The following is a 23,020-nucleotide window of genomic DNA, read 5'->3' on the forward strand; positions in this document are numbered from 1 at the left end:
GGAGGAAGTCACGTGTGCGCGGGGCCGGGCGCGCCCCCCGCCGCCCCCGCCGCTGCCGCCGTGCACGCGCGGGCGCCGCCGCGGGGCTTTTCATCCCTTAAAAGGGGGAGAGGGGGGGCGGTGGAACCCGCTAGCGCGACGCGCCGGGACTGACGGAGATAACGGCGGTGGAGGAGCCGCGGACGGGGCGGGCCGAACCGGTGTCTCCGCGGCGGTGGCGACGCCAGGTCAGTGACTTGGGAAGGGGGTGCGGGTCTGCGGGTGGTGGCGACGGCAGGTCAGTGAGTGGGAACGGGGTGCGAGCGTCTGGGTGGTGGCGACGGCAGGTCAGTGACTTGGGAACGGGGTGCGGGTCTGTGGGTGGTGGCGGCGACAGGGGGCGCTGTCGCCCCCTTCCCGTGTTTCCCGCCGCTCGCGCGCTGCCCCCTCCCCTCGCGCTCCCCTCGCGGCGGGGGGTGGGGGGGGCGGTCGGTCCCCTCAGGCGATGGCGGGCGGGCGCCCTTTCCCTCAGCGCGGCGCCGCTCCCCGCCTGCCGCCCGCTCTGACCCCGACCTGCCCTCACCTGCGGCGCCGCCCGCCCCTGGGCATCCTGTTTTCCTGGTGTCCCGCTTCTCCCGGCGCCGGTGGCGCTTTCCTTAGGGCTCCTCACTGCCCCTGTCCCCCGGCGTCGCCCCGGAGTGCTGAGGTGGCTTGGCCCTGAGGCGCCGCGCAGGTGACTCCTGGAGTCAAGGCTCGTGTTGGAGGAGATCATCCTGTGTTGAGAGGTGGGGGGACATGAGCAATAACGCTTTGGGCTAGTCTGCGCTTGCTTTTTTTAATATTTTATCCATACGAGGTCTGTGCGTAATTATATGAGAAGCACCTGCCGATCCCTTTACTTGGTGCCTTGGGAAAAGCAACAGGCTACACAATACATTGGAATTATCACTGACTGGAGCTATCACTTACTGCAGTGCTAAATGTGTGGTGGTCGAACCTGAGGACAAGCACGATTTAGCCAGTTGCTGGGCTGGCCAATATGAGTTAGGGCTAGAAAAACCTGTTTCCCCTTTGTTTGAAGGGTCAAGAACAAGAGGTTCTTCTATAGATATCCATTGGTTCTGGTAGAATGCAGCTGTAAAAACGGCAGCAGAATGCCTGGCTTTTGTATCCACCTCCATCCCGCTTCCAACTGCTTGTTCCTGCCGCTTCCTTTCTCCATCTCTGCTGCTTGCTCACCTCTGTAATGGGTTGGTTTTCCCCAGTGGGGAAGGACCAGAGTTTAGTTTTTAGGTCATAGAATTCACCTGAGTTACCAGAGGGCGAGAACTGTGTAGTGACTAAGCAGAGGGAGCTGGGCTGCCCTTTTGGTGTCATCTGGGTGAATCCGCCTATTCCTAACTTGGTGCTGAGGGCGTGTGTTTTAATGATAATCACAGAATCATTTAGGTTGGGAAAGACCTCTGAGGTCATCAAGTCCAACCTTTCACCAGTCACCACCTTATCAACTAGACCAGAGCACTGAGTACCATGTCCAGTCACTTCCTGAACACAGATAAATCCACTTGCCACCTCTTATGATGGTGGAAGGCAGGACTGACACAGAGGGGTTTGGAAACAGCCTTAACACTCATCCCTGTGAGGTGGAAGCAAAGCCTTTTCTGTTAGTGAGCACAGAGGTTTCATTAAATCTGTTAAACGCCTTATACGTAGTTCTAAAATGATGTGTTGGTTTTGTTGCTTAAAATGGAGGACGAGCAGGAGCTCCAGTGTTTTTAGGTGAAGACATTTGTGCTGGTCCCCGTGTATTTATCTCCCGTCCTTTTGCATAGGGAGAAGTGAAAAGGCAGGGTAGAAACTTCATTGCTGCAGCTCTACCTGTGTCTCCATTGCTGTGAAAATATGCCAGGACGTGTCTCTTTTTAAGTAGTTTCAGGTTTGCTGAATACTTGCATTTATTCTGCAGTAAATGCCCGGAAGGACAAGTGTTGCCACTGATTATATAAAAACACTTTGAAAGTTTATAAAGTATTTTGAATTACTGTTTTTCATCCCCCAACTTGACTTGCCCCATTTTGCCACCTAAAATGCCCAAAGCAAATAAGCATTCGCATTAGTGCTTAAAAGAATAAAGTGTATTTTATGTCAGCACCCTGCTTCTTACAGACCTTGGAGTACAGTCGAGGTTTACTATGTTTTCTAGATGTTGATAATGATAGAAGTTGGGCTTGAATACAGGTTAGCACTGACATGTTTAATGCTTGCTTTTTAAAGACCATAGATAAGTTTCTGTAAATATATGTGAAGTTGAGTTATTTTTGTTTACGTTATCTTTGCTTTCCTGAAGTTCCTCCCCCCTGCTTAATCGCCCCTCCTTTTCCTTCTTTCACTCTGGGATATAGAGGCACTGAGGTTTTATTTCACTTGAGGAGGTGCTTTTCTTTATCAGAGTGAAGTTTTGACGCTGCTTTTGCTTTCTTCTGATTTTAATGTCTTATCAGAATAGTGCTGATAAGTTGAATAAGTGCTGAGAGTTGCCAAGTGAAAAATCCAAACTACCACGGACCTTGGCACGTGGTGATACTTCAGTTTATGTACATATTCAGAGCTGCCATTTACTCTTGACTCTGTGTTTTGAGTATGATTTAATGTTTTAAGTCCCAAAGTCATTTTCTCCCAAGCTTCACTTCTAAAGCACCAAGTGAGGGGGAAGCCCAGAATGTGGCCTGCAGCTGTTCTTCTTTTAAGCTTGAATGAGAACCTCTCTCCTGGGAGGGAATGACTCAAAATGCTTCTCCAAACCTATCTCTGCTGTGGGTGAGCCACACTCGTGTTGATGTGGTCACTTATTAATATAAAAAACTTGCTGAAGGGCTTGAGTGGAGCTTGAACTTGCTTAGCTGGGAGTTTTTACCTGGCTTATCTTTCCAAGGTGATTGCTGACCTTTCACTACCTGGAGCTCCCAGCGGGGAGAGAAGCTGGTCTCGGGCTGAGGAAGCCTGATTTGCACAATAATTTGGAGACCATTTCCATCTCACCAGCCTGTTGTCGGAGGTGGGCTTTTCCTCCCCGATGGCCCTGCTGCCTTGGCACAAAGCTGACAAGTCTTTCATATGGTGATTGTGACATTAATTACTCGAATTTTTGTGTTAATTTAATTTTCCAAAAACTGTCTGCTCCTGGCAGCATGGGTCTTTTGGGTTTGTGGGGGGGTTTTTTTGTGTGATTGTTTCTTGGTTGGTTTTTTTTTTTGCACTTGTGAAATGAGGTACTGAAGTGGTGACTGGCAGTTTTCAGCTACAGGAATTGAAATGTGAACAAAAAAGTTTAATGAATGCATTAAAGAGGTTTTATATTTTCAAAAGTAAACCTGTACATTAAGTCACTTCCTTCTAGTTAGTCCTGAATTTCTAGGGCCCTGATTCTGAGCTTCTGACATGCTTTGGTTTGCCATTAAAATCAGACACTACTGAATTACTGCCCTTGGCAGCTGAGAGAGTGGTTTTGCACTTTTGACATCATAAAGCCAGTTTTTTAAAACAAACCTGACTATTACCAGACCTGCTATAAATACCAACAATCCCTCCTTTCTAGATTGAGTTTTTGTAGGTTCTCTTTGGCAAGTATCTTGTTTTTCTGCAGAAGATAAACCCAGAATGCGAACTTCCTGAAATAAGACTATTTTGAGGTTTTTTTGGTTTTTTTTAATATTATCTTTACCTTTCATTTGACAGGATGACAGGAATGGAGACTGAAACAGCGAGAGACAAAGCCATGGAAGAAGAAAGCACTGAACAGAAGAAGGAGAGGGAGAAGAAGAAGAGGTCAAGGGTTAAACAGGTGCTGGCAGATATAGCCAAGCAAGTGGATTTCTGGTTTGGGGATGTAAATCTCCACAAAGACAGATTTCTCCGAGAACAAATAGAGAAGTCCAGAGATGGGTGTAAGTTTATATTCAGCATATTTCAGTAAACATTTACGTTTCACTTTTTTTCATCCCTGCGTTGTAAGTTATTTTGAGGTGCATGTATGCTCCTGAGGGAAGGCAGTAGTTCCATGCTGGAAATCGGCATCAACAGCTCAGGAATCAGAGCTGGGTACTGCATTTTTAAAATTGTTTAGTGTCTCTTTCCTTCAGAATCAGCCCTAAGTTAGAGGCATCTGCCAGGTGGAAATGATTGTTTGGGAGATCTGTTTTTTCTCTTGGTATAATTTTAAGAATGAACAAACAAAGCTCATTTTGCTCTTGGAGGTAACTTGTCTGGTGGGGTAGATATGTGCAGAAATTAAAATGTCACTTGGGTGTGTGTTTTCTGCAGAAGTTTGATACATAATTAATTGTGTATCTGCCTGTAGGGCTCCTGTGAGTGTTTCCTTTAGACAGTTTTTCCACGTGGTTGATTTGTGACTTCAGAGTAGGAAATTGAGCTTGGACCTGAAGTTCTTTTCCAATTTCTAAAGAAAAGAATTTGCACATTAGCTGCAGTGACTGACATGTCTTTGCTTTAAAAATCAGCACAGTGTGTGGTAAATTACCTCTCAGTATAATTGTTAAATCGTGTGTTATATCAAATGGACTCACAGTGCAGTATGTATGGAAAAAGTGGTGATACTTTTCCATCAAAACTAACAAAAAAAAATTAGGGTTTTTTAAAAGTGTTTACTTATTTTTGCTAAGGAGTCCCTGTTTAATTTAAATGTAAATCATTAATCCAGTTGTGTTATGCAGGGGATGTACCTTTCTCAGTGCTTGCTATAGTCTTCAATTATATTGACCTTTAAGCCAGTTTGTTTTTTTTTAAATAAAACCCAACAAAACAACTCAAACTTCAGGGAAAGTTTTATTTCTTGTCGAGCCCTTTTTAAAGGAAGCCCTTAAATAATTAATAACATAATAAATACATTTTAGCCTACATTGTTTAGATACACTAGAGATGGGATGTCTAAATTTTTATTAAGACTAATACTACTTAATTTTCTCTCAAGGTTTTTGCAGCCTGACTCCTTGCAAGTGAAGAGCAGGCGGGGGCTCTTTGTGTGGCGTTAAAATCTCAATTGAGGACTTGAAGGAGGGGCACTTTTTCAATGCAAATTGTTCTTGTCTTGTAAAACTGCATCAGGAAGGGAGGATTTCTTCCTTTGTCTTCAAAGACAACAGCTACCGGTGGGGAGGTGAAAGAACCAAATTCCTTTGATAAAGGTTAGCACCGAAGAGAATGAAATCTGGGTGTACTTGAAACTTGAATTTTGAGGGTGAAAATCGTCTGAGTAGAAGACTTTACCCTGATTTCATAATTTACACCTTGTTTCTCTCTTTTGTTTTTTTCCCCTTAGATGTTGACATATCACTTCTTGTTTCTTTCAACAAGATGAAAAAATTAACTACTGATGGGAAGCTGATTGCTCGGGCAGTTAAAAGCTCCTCTGTTGTGGAGGTATGTGACTTTTCACATTTTAAACCTTTTAACGTTTCTGTGTTTGCTGGTGCTGGAATAACAGTGGTGGAGGTGCTGAAGTGGGCAATAATCTGATGGAAAAATGCTTATTTCTCCTTACTTGTAGCTGGACTTGGAAGGAACCAGAATCAGAAGACGCCAACCACTGGGTGAGAGGCCAAAGGATGTGGACAGTCGGACTGTCTATGTGGTAAGGCTGGGCTTGTGTGTCCCTCAGGTCCCTCTTATCAACTCTTTAATTCAAATAAATTAAATTAAGAGTGCAAAAATATATGTAGTCTTGTAAACTGGGCAGGGGCTGCTGCTTGTGCAGCCCTGTTTAAATCAAATTTGAGTTCAGCAAATACAGAACTGCAAGTGACTGTGGCAAGGAAGGGGTCGGTTTGGTACATGGATTTCTTAAATACTTTTAAATACTGAGCCAAGGGCTGCTTCACATGCTGGTGAGAAAAGGTACAATTTGATTGAGCTATTGCTCTGTTCACAGGGCTTTTCTTGTAAATGCCATTAGAGGAGCACCGGTGGCACCAAGGAAGATTGACTAATTACATTAATGTAGTTAAAGCTTTGTAATAACAATTAGTTTCATCAGACAGGCTCTGGCTGAGTTTGCAAGTTCATCAGGGGTACTTTGAGAAGTACAATCTGTTTATAAGACCTGTTACTGCAAGTGCCTCTGGTTTTGTAACACACAAACATCATTCCTTTAAAGGCATAATATACCTAAACGTTGTTTTTCCTTACAGTTCTCCTAATTAATTTTTTGTTTAAATTCTTCTATTAGCATGCTGTCCTATGGCTACTTTCTTGGAGTGATTCCTTAATTTAACTGAAAATAGCTTGTGCTGATGGGAGAAGTCTGTATCACTGTGTAATTTCAGATGTGTCAGCTTTATCAGATTGCTGAGCAGCTTCACTGGTAGCTTGGGAAGAGCTCTGATGGTTCAGCTGTTGCACATGAAAATCTTGGGCCGTTTTTTAAATAGTAAAGCAATTTTTTTCATGTTCTATATATATATATATATATATATTTTAAATACGGATATTGAAGCCAGCGTGGAATTTCCATTTGTCTCTCAAGAAAGCTTTTTATGACCTGTAGCTGGTAACAGCTGCATTAGTAATTCCTAGCAGGCACCAAGGTTTCTGGGATGGACACACAACAATCATGGCCAAGACACCAGCCCAGCCAGATAAGGAGAAACCCAATTGCTCTGATCGTTCCTCCTTTAACAAAAGCCCAGGAAAAGGTGGTTGGGTTTTGTTGGTGTAAATAAGACGTGCCAGACATAATATTTTCCTAAGGTGATTACAGGGACTGCTTTGAACTTCTCCAACACTTTGTCTTGTATCGTTTTTTGGATAAGATACTGTCAATGGCATGAGCTGCATTGTCTGTACACAGCTCAAGTGTGTGGCCAAATGTTTGGTAAATAGCTGGGATATGGCAATGGGGACAACAGCAGTGGTGCTAAGTTAAATTTCCCTGAAATAACCTGCCTTTTTTTTATATATATGCTTTAACATAAACATTTACTATTACTTTGAACTCATCCCATAATATTTTTAAAGCTTCGAGTAACTTGGCTTTTCAGCCTCAGACCAAACAATAATGAAATGTTTCCCTGACGGACCAAGTTAATGGAAATACAATTTTCTACCTGAATGTGGCAGATGTTTCTCTACAAGGAAAACCTTTTAGTGCAGTAACTTGCCATGGAAAAAACATGCAGTGCTGACACTCTGTTGTGTAGGCAAGAATTTGACAGTGGGATTTTTAAAGTGTTCAGTTGGGTCTTGTTAGAAATTGGTATGACAGGAGAGTGGAAATGTGGAACTCAGACGTGATGTCTGCAAGCTGCTGAAATGTGTTGCTGTATTAAGGATTTTATAGAAATAAAAACCAGACAGTTTTGTCTTCCAAGAAGCTGCCTGAAAGCTTCTGTCACAAGTGCTAACTGCTATATTTGAAAATGTCAGCTTGCAGCAGGAGTTGAGCAGTAGTGACTCTGCACTGACCCAGAAGAACTCTTTCTGGGATACCTGCATTGCCACCAATTAACAGAAAATAAAAGTAAAACATGCCTTGTGCTTTGCAGTGGGTAGTTTGAGGCAGTGCAGACTTGTGTTTGCTCCAAGGTCTTAAATTTACCAGGGTGTAAGATTTTCACGTTGCAAAGGTACACCTGCAGATAGGTCTTGGTGTCTCACAGGAAGAAGATGAACATCTAAATAACTATGGAATGCATTTGTTATAGGGATATGAATTTCTTCTCAGATCACTTTTATCTTTTTTGTCTTTTTTTTTTATTTTTTTAGGAGCTGCTTCCCAAGAATGTCAGTCACAGTTGGATCGAGAGGGTGTTTGGCAAGTGTGGTAACGTGGTTTATGTCAGTATACCCCGGTACAAAACTACTGGGGACCCAAAGGGCTTCGCTTTTGTGGAATTTGAAACTAAAGAGCAAGCAGAGAAAGCCATTGAGGTGAGTGCTGGTGCCTCTGCCCTGTCAACGTTGTTCTTACTGTCACTGTGACATGAATAGTTTGGTCTTTATTTTAGTTCACCTGCTGAATCTTTGAGAAATGCCTAAAATACCATGATTTATAAACTTCACTTACTAGGAGTTATGTTCCTGTCTCCTGCTCCCGGACCTCCAATCAGTTCCACAAATCTTTAAAAATTAAAGCATAATAGGTATTTTTTTTCAATAATTTGGTTGGCCACACTTGGCATCTCTTACTGAAATAGAGCTCAGTGTAGGACAGTACAGTGGCTATTAAATTTTATCAGACAAGCACAGTCATGCTTAACTTTCTGTATTTCACTGTGATTTTTAAGTATTTCTGTACTGGAGTATGATTAGGACTGCTGGCTGTAACTTGGATGGAGAGTCTTTATTGTTCTCATTTTCTTTCTCTTTTAAGTTTTTGAATAATCCACCAGAAGAAGCACCACGGAAACCTGGAATTTTCCCCAAGACAGTGAAGAATAAGCCTGTTCCTACACTGAACACAAGTGACAGCACTGTAGTAGGTAAGTGTTCAAGGTTATTTGGATGAATTTGGTGCCTCAGCTGCTGAAGAGAAGGTGGAACTGTTGCTACTTCAGCAGAAGCACTTAGAGCATCTCTGCATTCATTACCTCTTTGCATGATTCATGATTACTAAGGGGGAAAAAAAGGGGATATTGCTGAGAAAATAATCCTGTATTGGCATCTAAACACGGTTCCAATAAATTCAATCTACTGGATGTTGCAACATCCAGTTGCATTTGAAACATTTTTCCTGCTTTCTGGTGGTGTAATACACAATTTCCCAGACTTCAGACACTGCCCATCTCTTTCATAAGCTTTATGATAAATCATGTTAATATACCTCACAATTACCATTATTTTTGTTACACCAGTAACTGGGGAGGGGGGGTGTTAAAAAAATCCATTTTATTTTTCCTGGAGTTTTTTTCCTTTGAAAATTCCCAGAGAAAACTGGGGAATAATGTGTTGCCTCTCTCCCAGAGATGCCACTTAAGAACCCAGTTTATCATGACATGTGGTATCACGACTGTTTAACTTATTTAAGTTAACATAAATATGGTATTTTTAACACAGAAGAGAAGAAAAAGAAGAAAAAAAAGAAATCCAAAATGAAGAAAGAGAGCAATGCACAGGCAGCTGCAGAGCCAAAGGAATCAAACACCAACACTACAACGGAGCCAACACCCAAACCAAAAAGACACAGGACTCCATCTGAGTGTTCTGAAATGGAGGCAACTGAGACTCCAAGGCAGCCCTCCAAGAGGGAGAAAAGGAAATTGGACAAAACAGAAAATTCAGAGGTAACTTGTGAAAGCAGGCTTGGGAAGAGAAAAAGAACCAGCTCAGGAGATGGGGAGACATCGGCTCCAAAAGTCAAGAAAACTGCTGAAAAGGATGAAGCTGAACCAGTAAAAGAAGAAACAACAGAAGCTCCAAAGGATTCCAATGGTAAAGGTTGTTGGCTCTGATATATTATTATTATTTATTCATAGATAAAGGTGTACTAGGTCGTTTTAGGAGTGTGTGGTATTCCCTGCAGTTAAATTTAAACCTGGTGGAGTCATTCCACGGACAGGAGCTGCATGGAGAATAGGGAAGAACTTGCAACACCAAAGCAGGTAAATCTAATCAGAAGTAAAAAGAGTTCAAAGAAGTTCATATCAATAAAGCTTGAGTTAAGTAAGTTAAAGGATGTGTTAAAACAGCCTTGGCAAATGGAGGCAGCATAGGATTCTAGATAAATACAATAAAATACAAAAGGAAAATGCTGATGATCCCAGTTGGTCCCATGAGATAAGGAAAGCTGCATTGAAATCACGTGTAGTGGTGTGACAAGACTATTGATGAACTGCACTGGAAGTAGTCAATAGAAAAAAGTATTTATTCAGTGATTTTATTAGAACGTGTTGCAGTGTTACAAATAAACCAATTTTTTCTTTTGAACAAGTTTCTGCAGAAGAAGACAAAGATAAAAAAGACACATCCCTTTCTAAAGCTAAAAGGAAGCACAAGAAGAAACACAAGGAAAGGCACAAAATGGAGGAAGAAGTAATCCCCCTCAGAGTACTGTCCAAGTAGGTGACAGAACTGGGTAGAGGTTTTACTGTTGTTATAAATCAAGTTTATTAAAAGTAAAAAACAAACCCCCTAAGTTTGTCCGTTCTGGATATGGCTGTAATTTGTATGATACTTTCAATTTCTCAAATTCTTCGTTTGCATACTTTATTGACATCGATAAATTCAATACAGTTACTTTAATTAGGATTCTTTAAATCGATGCATGTCTTACAGTCCAACACCATTGCTACAGTGCAATTCCAGTTGTTTTTACAGAGTTACACATTAGCAACAGTATTAGCCTGCAGACTGAAATACCCATAGCTCTCTGTAAAACACAAATTATTTTAAATCTGATGGGACTCTTTAGGGAGCACCACAACTAAAACATGGAAGCACTTACTTTTTAATCATCCAGCAAGCCCCTCCCATGTTAAAGTCGTGGGGGTCCTTGCCATCTTGGGCAGTACCGTGATGAAAATTTATGTATTAACACATTTGGTTGGCGTTTTTACACGTTTCTTAGAGGGAAGTGTTTGAGGAAAAATAAGGATTCACCACCACTATAACATGGAAGCACTTACTGTTATTAAAGAGCAAAGCAAGTACCTCCACATTAAAGTTGTGGGGGTCCTTTGGTGGAGAAACTAAATGATAACTAAAAAATCCTTGGAATATTAGGATCCACCGCCACTGAAACATGGAAGCACTTACTTTTTTTTAGGCAGCAGGTACCTCCATGTTAAAGCAAAGGAAGTCCTTTAAAATTTAAAATAACCTTAAGCCACTTTCGAATTTTTGCTCTTGAGGAAGATCTGCTCCCGCTGAAGTCTTCCATCTTCTGTTTCCCGAATTTCGGAATCTTTAATCCGAAGTGCAGCCCCCCCAAAAAAAAAACAAAGGTAAAATCCCAGGAGATGTTGCAGGATTGCGATCAGGATTCACCTCTACTAAAACATGGAAGCACTTACTTTTTCTAAATCACAGAAAGCACCTCCATGTTAAAGTAAAAGGGGTCCACAGACACACAAAATAAGAATTATTGACGATGCTTGTCCTCTTATATCAGGATTCTGAGCAAACTGCTACAAATAGAGAATTTGAGTTAAATTTTTTATTACAGTAGCAAAAGAGGGCAATAGAAAAAGTTTGACCACAAGCACTGCAAATACTTACATAATGGAGTTCCCTTGGGTTGTTCTTCCTGGAGGAAAAACAGCGAGACAGGCCAGAACTATTTATACCAACCCTGCCTAGGCATGGGGGTTCCTCTTTATCTCCAAGAATCATTACGTGGGGCTTTTGTTATTTTAATGCCTTTGCTCTGCTGAGAATGTCTGATCCTGGGTGAGGCTGGATCCTTTTTTTTTTTTTTTTGAAGTTTACAGTTGTCACCGTTAACAGCTAAAACCATTACCCCAAGATATCCTCCTCTTTAAAAATCCTCTATCAGCTCGTTTGATAGCACAGATTAGGGTAACAATGAGTCGTTCTCACAGTGGCACCGCGGGCATTGTGTTGCTGCGGAGCAAAGCTCTCGCCCTGTTTGCAGAAACATCTCCATGTTAAATGTATGTAAATACATAAATTGGTGCCATGGGGGGGGGGTGGTTTTTCACCAAAATGCATTTGAATAGTAAGGAATGTCCTTATCTCGGATGGGGTTTTGGTGGGTTTAACCAGCTGTTGATTTTCCATCAATGATTTTTCCAGAAAATAAATGAGTGATTCTTAATATAGTGACACAGGAGCGGGTTCAGTGAACTAATTCAGTGAATTCAGACTTTACCGTCTCTGAATTAACTCTGAGTTTAGTGCCTGTACTCTGTGTAGTTCCAGTGAAAAACACAAGTTTACCAAGCTGTTCTACACGCTGTCTGAATACTTAAAACAAATTTGGGAGTCTCTCCGTTGCATTGATAGGTTGGTCCTGTTGGAACTCTCTTGGCTTATCAAATCGAAAGCAAAATAATAAAAAATTTGGATGTGGCCAAGGTTTAATTTGACCGAAGTGCGGGAAGATCTCTGATGGTTTCAGCTGTTCACCTAGTCGGCCTTAAAGCTGTTTGTAAACTCTTCAATTATCATGAAGTTTCTAAACACGGTTTTTTTGTTTACAACTGACCTGCTGTGCCTGTGTCGCCTCTTCCAGGACCGAGTGGATGGGACTGAAGCAAGAATATTTGGCCCTGCAGAAAGCCAGCATGGCCTCCTTAAAGAAAACCATGTCTCAAATCAAACCCGAGCCCGCGGGGGAGATGGAAACGGAATCCTGCGCCCAGAAATCGGAAAATCACAAAAGTAACCCTGGGTTTGGTTTTGTTTTTTATGTTTCTACTACACCAACACAAGGGATCCAAGACACTGATCTTGCAGAAATGCTGCCACGTGGTTTTACGTTCTGAAATTGCTGGTGCTTTCTCTGAGTGCCAAATACTAAAAGCAGCGTCCCCCCTGTATTTAGATACATTTGGGACTGAGGTGCTTTATAAATAAAGACCAAACAAGCCAATTCAGCATATTCCAGTAGCCCTTCTTAAGCTTAAGGATATTTCTTAGGTAAACGTAATTTTAAAAGCCTCAGAGGTAAATCAGGAATCAGCTTTTTTGAGACTACAGCTCGGGCCTGGTTTGCTTTGGCTTAACTGTACCTGCAGTGATTCACAAAACAATTTCATTTAAAAAAAAAAAAGCCATCTTGCAATTGGGCTTTATCTGCTTTATGATTAAAAGGAGCTTTGTAATTATGTCCTGTATTAAAATCTATACCGTTGTTGGATATAGAGATGTTCTGTTGTTGTGAATTTGCTTCTTTTCACTAACTTCAGCACTTGTGTTCCAATGCCTGTCTGCATAGTTTTGATTGCTCTAAAACTGAGGGTTCAACTATTAACTATAATCAATAGAATATAAAATATTCTTATAAGGGCGCTGTGGTCTGTAAAAACCCTTTGTAAGACTGTTTTCTTGAAGTGGTCTTTCTTTTTTTTCACTTCCTTTGACTTTAACCTGTGGGCAATCTTGACCTTGGTTTAAAGAACCACAGCTCACCTGCACTAACAATATTTGCTGCTTGTTTACATTGTGTTACTTCTGCGCTTGCAGAACTTTAGTTTCTCAATTTAACAGACTTTAAAACTTTCTTTTGTTTTTTTTTTGTTTTTTTTCTTTTCCCCCCTCCCTGTTTTAAACTGGAGCAGCCAGCGGTGAAGACGGTGCCCCTCCCGCCAAGGCCAACACAATGGGGCCTCAGTTCGTCAGCGGAGTAATTGTGAAGATCATTAGCACCGAGCCCCTGCCGGGCAGGAAGCACATCAAGGTAACGCCTTTGTAACCTCAGGGAAGCTGCTGGCCCTTCCTCTGGCTGTGCCCCTCAAATGTTTGAATATGGAAGAGCATTTAACCCAGCCTGGCTGAAGGGTTTTCTTTATCTTTTTGGCCACTAGCTGCATACAGATTCTTGTCTACTACCTGTGAAGGAGAGATTTTACGAGGGCAAAATAGGCTCAAGGGGATGTTTCCAAGTGAAAACAAGCCTTGGGTGTGCTTCCAGCAATGTCAAGTTTGTTATGAAAATAGGGACAAAAATAAGGAGCCTCTCTAGTGCTTCCCAGTTTAACAAGAGTTGGACACAAATACAGAACTCTGCATCAATCACTGTGCCAATTATCCTAACAAGAAACCTAGAAAAACATTTCCTTAATATAAAAGTATATTTTTTTTTAATTCCAGTAGCAGGAATTAAGGGGCAGGAAAATGCTCTCTCTCAAAAAAAAAAAAAACCAACCACAATTCTTTTTCTTTTCCCAATAATAACTTCACAGTGACAAATTCCATTTCAGTAGAGCCTGTCAAATGGGTCACTTTTTTTTCCCCTCTGCCAAGTGCTGTTTTTCCTCTTGAAAAGTGTCTAGGATACCTTCCATTTGGTGTGATGTCACCATACAAAAGTTACACGTGCTAAGCAGAATATTTCCTTTAAAGGAAAATACCAGTTTTAAGCTGCATCCTCTTGAAATGGAAATATGAAAAGTTTTCCAAAGGAAATAACAGCGTTTTTCCAGATACTGAAGTTTCCATGTATGACACAGGACACTTTTTTCTTTCACAAATTGCACTTCTGGATGAATAAAAACTGGAAAGAATTTGAACAGAGCACTTAGGTCAGTGGTTCACATGGTTCAAAAGGGGAGTTTTGAGGGGATTTCTCAAACGACATTTATAACTGAGGAGGCCATTTCGAGTCACTGGCAAGTGTGTGAGGTTTGTGTGCGTTAACCTAAGCAAGAGGAGAGACTCTCTCACCCTGAAAACCCAGTGATGGTGGGGTTTCAACTTAATCGGCCTTATCTGGTGTATTTGCAGGCAGTTGTCTGAGTGCTGGAGACACTGGGGGAATGTGGCAGTTGTCCCTGTAACCTTTGAGGGCCCCCTGGACTGCAGAATATACTTCACTGTTAAAAGTTTGTGTCACACCCTAACCTGGTGTGGGCAGGAGGAAAACTTACTATTAAAATAGCACAAAACTAACTCTTTTTTTTTTGGACTTTTTTTGCCCCCTGGCCATACTGGTTACATAACTGTTGAAGGAAGAAATGCCACCGAACCTGGCTTTGCTGTGTTACTGGACCATCAGCTGCATAAAACTGCCACAAATACTATTTCCATGTTTTAATTTTATACTTCTACCCCGTTTTGCTCTTAAGGTGCTTCTCAGAGCTGCTCACCTTTGCCAACTCCAGTGAACTCTTCAGTTCCTTTTAGTTTTCCATGCAGTCATGACACTGGGATACCGGGATGAGGCTGGAAAGCAGCTTTTGGTGGCTCTCAAATGATCTTAACAGCGCTGTCACTTAACCTTTTGTTTTTTGTTTTAAGGCTGCCCTCGGTAGTGGAGGGTTAAAAGCAGTGTGTGGTTCCTGAATGGAAGCATCTTAGTGGAGCTGCCTGCTGGGAACCAAATTGAGTAGGAACGTGTGGTGGTGGTGCCTAATTTCCCTAACAGCAGGAATTACAAGTCAAGTACTTCATCTGCAAGAACATTTGTGACTCTTCTTCCTTTAGCTGTCAGTGAAAACTATCAGGCAGAGGTCACTTCATAAAGACAGAGTTGCTTTACTACTCATTCCTCAGATAATCTGCCGTGAATGGGCTTGGGTTTATATATTTAATGCGTGCAATAAAGTGTTATATTTTCGGTGGGGTCGACACTGTGGTAGTATGCCAATAATTTAACTTCTTAGAAAAAAGTCAGATACAGTGTTGAAAAAAAACCAAAACAGATAATTACTGATGCTCCTTTTAGTAAAATGATGCTGACTTTTTCAGAAATTACTGCTTTAAGTTGTTGGATGGCAGGAAGAGATGGGTAGATGTTGTAGGCTGGTAAATCAGAATTCAGGTAAACATATTAACTCCAGACTATTTGACAAGAGGTTGATGGATTAAACGACAGAGTTCAGCTACTGCCTCCTACTTTTTGAGAATGTTAATGACCTCCAAATGGAATGGTCAAAAGTCACTCTTTTGATTGTATTCTCCTTCTGAAGGCTGATTTATGGTGTGTGTTCTCCCTCGTGCTTTGCCAGGATGCCCTGGCGGTGCTGGCTGAGGTGGCTTACGTTGACATGCTGGAGGGGGACACGGAATGTCATGTCCGCTTCAAGACTCCCGAGGATGCCCAGACTGTCCTGAAATCCCACAAAGAGATCCAGCTCAAAAACAACTGCAAATTCGAAGTTCTCACTGGTAAGACTTTGTTGGGTTTGTTTTTTTTTAATGTGCAGGAGAAGGCTGTGGAATAATGACTGTGGAAAGGATCGTTTCAGCTGGTGGCTTTAGGGATGTGTCTAAAGATCTTGCTTTGGGGAAAAAGGCTGCTTGGGTTTTGGGGAGGAATTTTACAATTAGTGAAATGAGTAAAACTCTAAGGGGTTTTATGCCACCGTTCAGAGAAAAATAAACTTTGCTTGCTGTTAATTCTGTTTGGATTTTCTGACTGATTTGCTTCACTTTCAGTGGAAGTGCACTTAATTCACTTTATAAATTCACTTTATAATTCAGCTTTATAAATAGAACATTCTGATGATGCAAAAGAATTTTAAAGAGACTTAAATACTGAACTGATGTGTGAAATAACAGGACAAGGGTCCAACAGCATGGATACACTTGGAGTGGGTTTAGCACTTACCTACTAATTATCTTGATTTTTCAGGAAGTTGGGTAACTTAGACCAGAATAAACCTTTTTCTTAATTGTATTTACACAAAAATTTCCAATGGCTCTACTTTGCAACCTCATTCTAATGTCTGTTACTTCTTTCTGAAATTACTTCATGTCTTGGATTGGACTGGATTAGTTTTCCAAGTGTAGAAAAATCTCTCTATGGAATTGAGAGGTAGAAAGGAGAGCAAGTCTCTCACAATTAAGCTTTTAAATTCTAGACATGCACTAAAAATTCTAGATGTGCAAAAAAAGCAGATGAGATTCCCTCATCTGTGATTTGAGATTTTACCCCAGTCCTGCACAGACCCTCACTTGAAGTCCAGTTTCATGAGTGCAGGGATATAAACTCCCCAAAAAGTCAATTCAGGATTGCAGAAGGCAAAGCTTTAATAGAAGCATCAACCTTCATGATAGTATCAAAGTTAATTCAAGTTTAAGACTCAGTGAATGCTGTTCATGTCATTTGGGCATAGATTTGTCTCCAGTGTGTTCTGTGCTCCAGAGATCCAGAAACAACTCTAAATTTTGGCTTTAACAGCTGAGTGCTCTCAGTTTGTCTCTCATTGTTTGTCTCTGGTTTTGTCGTCTTTACATAAAAGTGTAGTAAGAGATTAGGAATAAGTACTACATTGTAGGAGCATTCTATTCATAGTATTAAGATTTATTTCTTTTTTCTAACTGGCTCATTGAAATAAGAATGGAAAAGCTTCCCAGGAAAGCACAAGGGACTCCCAGTAAGGATTTTAGTTTCCCTCCCTGGCCTAAGGTGAGAGAATAAGAATAAGGAAGGAATCTTTAATGCTCCCTACTGCAGGGACTAAATCTTTCCCAGTAATATTTGACTTTTTAAGACTTGACTACTAAAAATATTCAGGTGAATATCATGTGAACACGATCACAGATGGTTCACTTTTGCAGGAATATATTTGGGAAACTTCCCTGTAGGTGAACCATGAGACCATGCAACTTATCACAGAGTTCCCATTGTGGTGGTTACATCCCAAACCAGAGGGAACAGTGGAAAACTGACACTTAACTGCAAGGCAGTTGCTGGGAAAAGCTGCACCGTTATTTGCCCTTGTACTGCTGCCTATGTTCAAATATTCCTGACAGCTTATGGAGTCCCCAGGCAATGGTTTTGATGGGACAAAACAGTCTCAGTTGTTCTTACAGTAATTTTTTTTTTCTGTTTGGTAGTTGTTTTAAAATGAGTCAGAGGTTGAGTACAGAAGTAAATCAAAGGGCCTCCATGTGCTGTGGTGAAACTTCAGCTAAAACTCACCTCCTTTTGCTCATGACATGTAGAGAGGAATTCTGTAGGACTTCTGTGACCAGGAAACTTTAGGATTACTGAGGAATTACTTGCTGGGTTTCCCTAACAGGTATTTTCATGTGTGAAGGCTGAAAACAGTACATCTGTTTGTCTCCTACTTTTACTCATGTACCTCAATGTTATTTTTTCTTCTAGGTGACAATGAACAGCGTTACTGGCAGAAGATTTTAGTGGACAGACAAGCTAAACTAAACCAGCCTCGAGAAAAGAAGAGGGGTACTGAGAAGGTAATGTGCAACTCAGATCTCTTTGCTGCACAGCCATGGTTAAAAACATGACTCTGTTTCTGCACAGATCCATAATTTTTTGTACTTTGTGTATTTAACTCACTTAAATCATTTTGCAGCAGAGTTTTACAGCTACAAAGGAGAGAATGTGTGTCTGTCCCAGTCCAGTTGACAAGTGCAAGGCTTGTCTTCATGGGGACAATCAGAGGAAGTTAAGTGTGTGTCTAAAGGCCTGAAGTTAATTTGAAGCTGGATTTCTTTTCAGACCCTCATCAAAAACTTGAGTAGTCTCGATGTGCTCCAGTGAAATCAAGTTTAGTGCTATAGTGATAATACTCTACTCTGATGCAGAAAATGGTTTTCTTGAGACTGAATCTCCTTTTCCTCAGCACTTCCACAGTTGTATTTGTGCAGTTCTGAGCTGTGGTGAATGCTGGCAGGCATCCATTGCTGTACAGCTTCCTGATCCAAACTGGGAAGTTCCTTGGCAGCCCTGACCTTGGGGTGCCTGTCAGGCTGCAGAGTTGAGGCAGTGTTGCAATGAACCTGCTGGCTGCAGCCTCCACTCCTGCCACAGGAGATCCTTCCAGGCATGAAGGGGTTCCTTGATTAAGCCAGTCAGATCCTCCACCTGACAGAGAGGAGCCAAAGAGTATTTCACAGACCTTTTTATTGCCAGGTTTGCTTCACACACACTGCAGATAAGGTTTCTGGGTTGGCTTTAACCCGAATTTTTCTGCTGCTGCTTGCAAAACTTCACAATCATCTGACCTTAATTATTTGCCGGTGACTTTGGAGACTCTTGTTTCCTGGACGCTAGGAGGGGGGAGAAATTACATATGTAATTGAAAATAAATATTTAATTGACCTAAAGGAATAGGGGTTGTACAGGTCAGAGGCATGTTGGACATGTCTTACCCTGTCTGTCTGAATGTTCTTTCAGAGATCCCATGGATTGATGAGCAGAGTTCTTTTAAACAAAGGTGTGCATAAAGAACTTGCCCAAAGGTCTGATTTAATTTTCTTAAAAGCCTAAAGATGGCATTGACTTGAGCCATTTTTCTTTAATATGACTAGAAAGGGAATGGGAAAGCTGTACAACTTTAGAGCATTTTACTCAATGCTGCCAGCTGTTTTTTTTGTTTTAATATACTTTTACTTTTTTAAACCGAAGTGGCACCTTAGACTTTAATTTAGACTTGCTCTCAAGTTTCTGCTCTTCATCTTTTTGAAGGTTGGTATTTGTTGACCAAACCGGTGTCAATTGGGCAGTAATGCACCTCATCTTGGCCTGCAAACACAAACTGTCTCGGTCCTGCCTAACAAAGGCAGCACAGGGATGCAAACTCCTGCTCCTCCCCCCTGCCCATCACCTTGCCCGCACCGGGAGGTGTGAACTTCAAAGCCCGGGGAATTCCATTTAAATGCTAACTCTGCGAAGCAGAACATCAAGACAAGAATGCCTGGCTGCAGTCAGTGACTCTTAACCCTTTCCTTGCTTTTGGGCAGGCTGTATTCCCAAAATATCGACTGACAGTAAAAGAAGTGTTTTAATATTAGAAAATTCTTCCTTAGTGCTTACAAGGTCATTTCTTTTGGAGCTCCCAACAAAAGGAAGAAAAAAGTAATTATTCATAATAAAATACCTCAGCAAAATATGCCATTAATGTATCTTTCTTGTCAAGGTCTATTCTGCTAAAAACCTTTTTAAATACCTTACCAGACTTTGAGGATGGGTGTTGGCCATTTAGCTGCTTGATGCCTGGAATTAAGACATCATCTTACACTTTCTTTCAATTAGTGTTGAAATGATGGGATGCAGTCCATGCTCTGGCTGCACACAGCTTTTGAGCTGAACTTTAGGCAGTTAAAAAACATGGAAAAGAGCAATTGCTAGGAAGTATGTCATGGTTTGAGATAGCCCCAAAAATCTAATTCCCTAGTCCTAGCCCCCTCCCACATCTCAACCTAATGTGAGATGGGTTTAGGGGGCTAGGACTAGGGAATTAGATTTTTGGGGCTATCTCAAACCGTGACACTTCTTTCCCTGGGATAAGGGTTAAGGATAACTTGAGCAGATTTCTGTAATAATGCTCACCCCCAAAACTGATTAGACCAGATTTAAGTAGGGATTTTACTTTCTCTGGCATAGTTCTTATAATAAACTAAATGTCCAAATGAGAGATTCCCAAGGTTCCCCAGAACTTGACTAAGGCCTGGCTGTCCTCTGGAGTGAAAAAGGTGTTCAGTGTCAGGCTTTCCCCCGGGTCTGGTCCTTCAATGCCACCCCTCTGCTGCCCCTTCCAAATCCATCTTCCCTTTTGTCTGTGGCTTTACTGCCTTGATAAAACCACCTCGGTGATTTAGTGATGGAAAACCTTCCTGCCAGAACTGTTTTTTAGGGCAGTGCCAGTTTATTCAGACCTAAAGCAATCCATCAGTCTGCAGCCTTAAACTCCAGACTGATTGGAGTCTCCCATTCCCAAAGCCAAGGAGTGGAGTGCCTGCAAGCTTTCCCCTTGGATCCTTGTCTCCCAGGGTGGGGGGAGGAATGTGGTTTGCACCTTGTGCCCCCTTTTCCCAGAGGGAAGGAGGAAGTATAAGAGGGTGGGAGGGGTGGCAGAAGTGAAAGGCATTTGGTGAGGAAGTGAGAATTGGGTATTTGTGAAGGGTGGCATAATTTACAGGATGTATGGAAAAGAAGGATAGTGGGAATGTCTGGGTACAGCCCACACTGTTCTCTCCTGATGATGCCTGGGGGTCCCAGGCTGTGTCCTTGCCAGGCTGGGCAAATTCCCTGTGTGTGGGCCCATTCCAGAGCACATCCCCAGTTCCCTGGCTCTGTGACATTGGTGTCTGTGGAAGGGCTGGATACCCTTTGGGAGACAGGATTAGTGTGCTCAGATACAGGCTCTGATCCTGGACTGATGAGCTGAACAGGGGAATCCTTGAGGCCTCTCGTGAGCTCTGAGGCACCAGTATAAAAACACTCACTGGTATGAACTGGGCAGCTCACATTCTAGAACTTCCCTTGTTTGGAATTCTCCATCCCATATGTGGAACGAGTAAACCACTGTACACTTCTTAGTGTTAAACTCTTCTAGCAATTTTTTCGTGTTAGGTATCAGAGAGCAAAGTAACCCTTGGTTAGATCTTCAGATCACTTTTATTCCTTTCCTTCTGAAATCCTGGCTGCCACAATCAGTGCAGCAGCATCCCGTGCACTTGAGTGCTGGTCTGCAGGCCACAGGCATGCAGAAGGAACAAATCATTTGATTTATATGTGAGATTTTACAAATCTAGCAAAGTGGGGCTGCCCAGTGAGCAAATGCCCCCTCCCCAGAGCAATAGCTGATATATTTGAATTGTCCCCAGCACAGGGTTTTTTCTGTTAATGGGTTTTTTGGTTTGGGTGCTTGTTTGTTGTTTTTTTTTTTTTCTTTTGGGGGTTGTTTTTTGTACTATAGCTGTCTTGTTTTGTTTGGTTTTGTTTTCTCATGTGGTTTTGTGTCTTTTTGTGTGGTGTGTGCCTGCATTTCTTTGTGGTTTCTTGTGTTGGTTTGTGGTTTCTGTGGTGGTTGGGGTTGTCTGTACGTGCCTTTTGAGTGTGGGGTTTGTATGTGCCTTTGACTATATTTGTCTATTAGGTTTTTGGGGTGTTCTGTGGTGTTGGGAGACTTATGCTAATTTTTTTCTTGTGGGTTGGTTGTTTTTTTCTTTTAGGTTGTTCAGTGTTGGTGGTGTTTGGGGCTTTTTTTTTATTTATAGAGAGTTTGGTGGTTTTTTGTGGGGGATTGTGGGTTCTGTGTGTGCCTTTGAGTGCATTTGTGGTGTTGGATTGTGTGGGGTTTGTATGTGCCTTCAGCTGTGTTTTTGTGCTGGTTTGTGGGGTTTTTCCATGTGCCTTTTTGTGGGGGTTCTTGTGTTGATTGGTGGTTTCTGTGGTTTGTGTGTGTGCATTTTTCTGTGTAGATTTGGGGTTTTTGTGGTGTTTGTGTGTGAGTTTGTGGTTTCAGTGTGTTCTATGTTTTGTGGCTTGTGGGTTTTGTGTTTGTCTTTAGTGGGTTTATGTATTTGTATTCATGTTGGGGGGTTCTGTGGGTTTTTTATTTGTGTGTGTGGTTTTTCTGTGCTTTTATAGTTGTTCTTGAGTGGTGTGTGTGGGTTTCTGTGTGGTGTGCTGGAGATGTGGGGGGTTTTTCCTGTTTAAAATGCCACAATATTCCTGAAACACTCCTTTTGTGGCCTTACCTTGTTTTTCCTGCATCTGTAAGAAAATAAATCCAGTAAAAGGCCAGAGTTTTTTTACTTACTGTGTGAGACTGTATTTTAGGATTTTAAAATTAATATTTTGTTCTCTTGGACCATGTTGGGAGGAAGAAGGGATGGAATAAGAGCAACTGCTCAGCAACTGAAGAGACACTTGTATTTTTCATGGTTCTGAGGCAACACTGAATTTATACCTTTTATATCTGACAGATATCCAGCTTAGCTCAGCTGCTCAGATGAGCTTTTTCTTAGGAAGTTTGGTAAACCAGTGAAGAATATATCCATGACTGGAAGATCAAATCCTAAGAATATCCACTTTCCTCTAATTTTCTGTGATGTTTTCCCTGTTTGCAGTTGATTGCCAAGGCTGAGAGAATGAGACTGGAGAAGACTCAGCAGACAAGCAAACACATTCGCTTCACTGATGACAACTAACCAGGACTGATGAGCTTGGGAGTGTGAACTGCAGGTATTTCAAACAAACCTACCAAAAAACCCCAGCCCCCCACAGCCACCACTGCTTACAGCAACTAAACCCGGGCCCCCGGAGCCAGAACTCTGCAGACTGCAAGTGTGAAGAGGGGTCTGAACCCCCATTTTTGAATAGGCTGAATGTTCACTGCTTCTGAGCCTTTCTAGGTAAAGCTTTCTGGAAAACGTGTATGACAAGATTTTTGCTTTAGTTCACTTCTGGGGTTGTTTTTTTCTGTTGTTGTTGTTCTGTTTGTTTGTTTTTGGTTGTTTGTTTTTTTTTTTTTTAAATTTTTTTTTGTATGTTGAAGTTTTATACACTAGGTTATAAAATAAAACGCTTGAGAAAACTTCAGCTGTGTATCTCCAATTCTTCCATTTGCTTTATGCCACCATAAATAATAAAAGTGGTTAATGCTGCATAAACCTCTCTAGGCCTCTCTTTAGCCCATCAAACTGTTTCAAA

At 41.7% G+C, this 23,020-nt stretch overlaps 1 protein-coding gene across 5 annotated transcripts; it reads left to right on the top strand.

Annotated features, from left to right (window-relative positions):
* The first annotated feature begins 56 nt into the window (after positions 1-56).
* On the top strand, positions 57-22,983 carry LARP7 (La ribonucleoprotein domain family member 7). 5 transcript variants are annotated; one of them, XM_017825165.1, is made up of 14 exons: positions 57-214; positions 262-277; positions 3,715-3,923; positions 5,315-5,415; positions 5,543-5,626; positions 7,756-7,920; positions 8,363-8,471; positions 9,046-9,426; positions 9,920-10,046; positions 12,182-12,330; positions 13,227-13,348; positions 15,618-15,777; positions 17,723-17,814; positions 22,438-22,983. In XM_017825165.1, exons 3-14 carry the CDS (start codon positions 3,716-3,718, stop codon positions 22,516-22,518), a joined length of 1,779 nt encoding a protein of 592 aa, XP_017680654.1. In that variant the 5' UTR covers positions 57-214; positions 262-277; position 3,715; the 3' UTR covers positions 22,519-22,983. The 5 variants fall into 5 exon arrangements, with proteins under 5 accessions (XP_017680654.1, XP_017680655.1, XP_017680656.1 ...); XM_017825166.1 differs by having other exon boundaries at positions 58-214; positions 13,230-13,348; positions 22,438-22,982; XM_017825167.1 differs by having other exon boundaries at positions 58-214; positions 9,046-9,420; positions 22,438-22,982.
* The last annotated feature ends 37 nt before the right edge of the window (positions 22,984-23,020 follow it).

This window comes from Lepidothrix coronata, unplaced genomic scaffold (assembly GCF_001604755.1).
Source record: "Lepidothrix coronata isolate B3197 unplaced genomic scaffold, Lepidothrix_coronata-1.0 Scaffold116, whole genome shotgun sequence".
NCBI classification, from domain to species: domain Eukaryota; kingdom Metazoa; phylum Chordata; class Aves; order Passeriformes; family Pipridae; genus Lepidothrix; species Lepidothrix coronata.

What these genes read in the sequence shown, in the direction of transcription:
- LARP7 (XM_017825164.1), top strand. Translation starts at nt 3,716, where the DNA reads ATGACAGGAATGGAGACTGAAACAGCGAGAGACAAAGCCATGGAAGAA. An exon ending in AAGCAGAGAAAGCCATTGAG is followed by an intron (nt 7,921 to 8,362) that starts GTGAGTGCTGGT and finishes TTCTCTTTTAAG; the next exon opens with TTTTTGAATAATCCACCAGA. An exon ending in AAAGGATTCCAATGGTAAAG is followed by an intron (nt 9,427 to 9,916) that starts GTTGTTGGCTCT and finishes TTTCTTTTGAAC; the next exon opens with AAGTTTCTGCAGAAGAAGAC.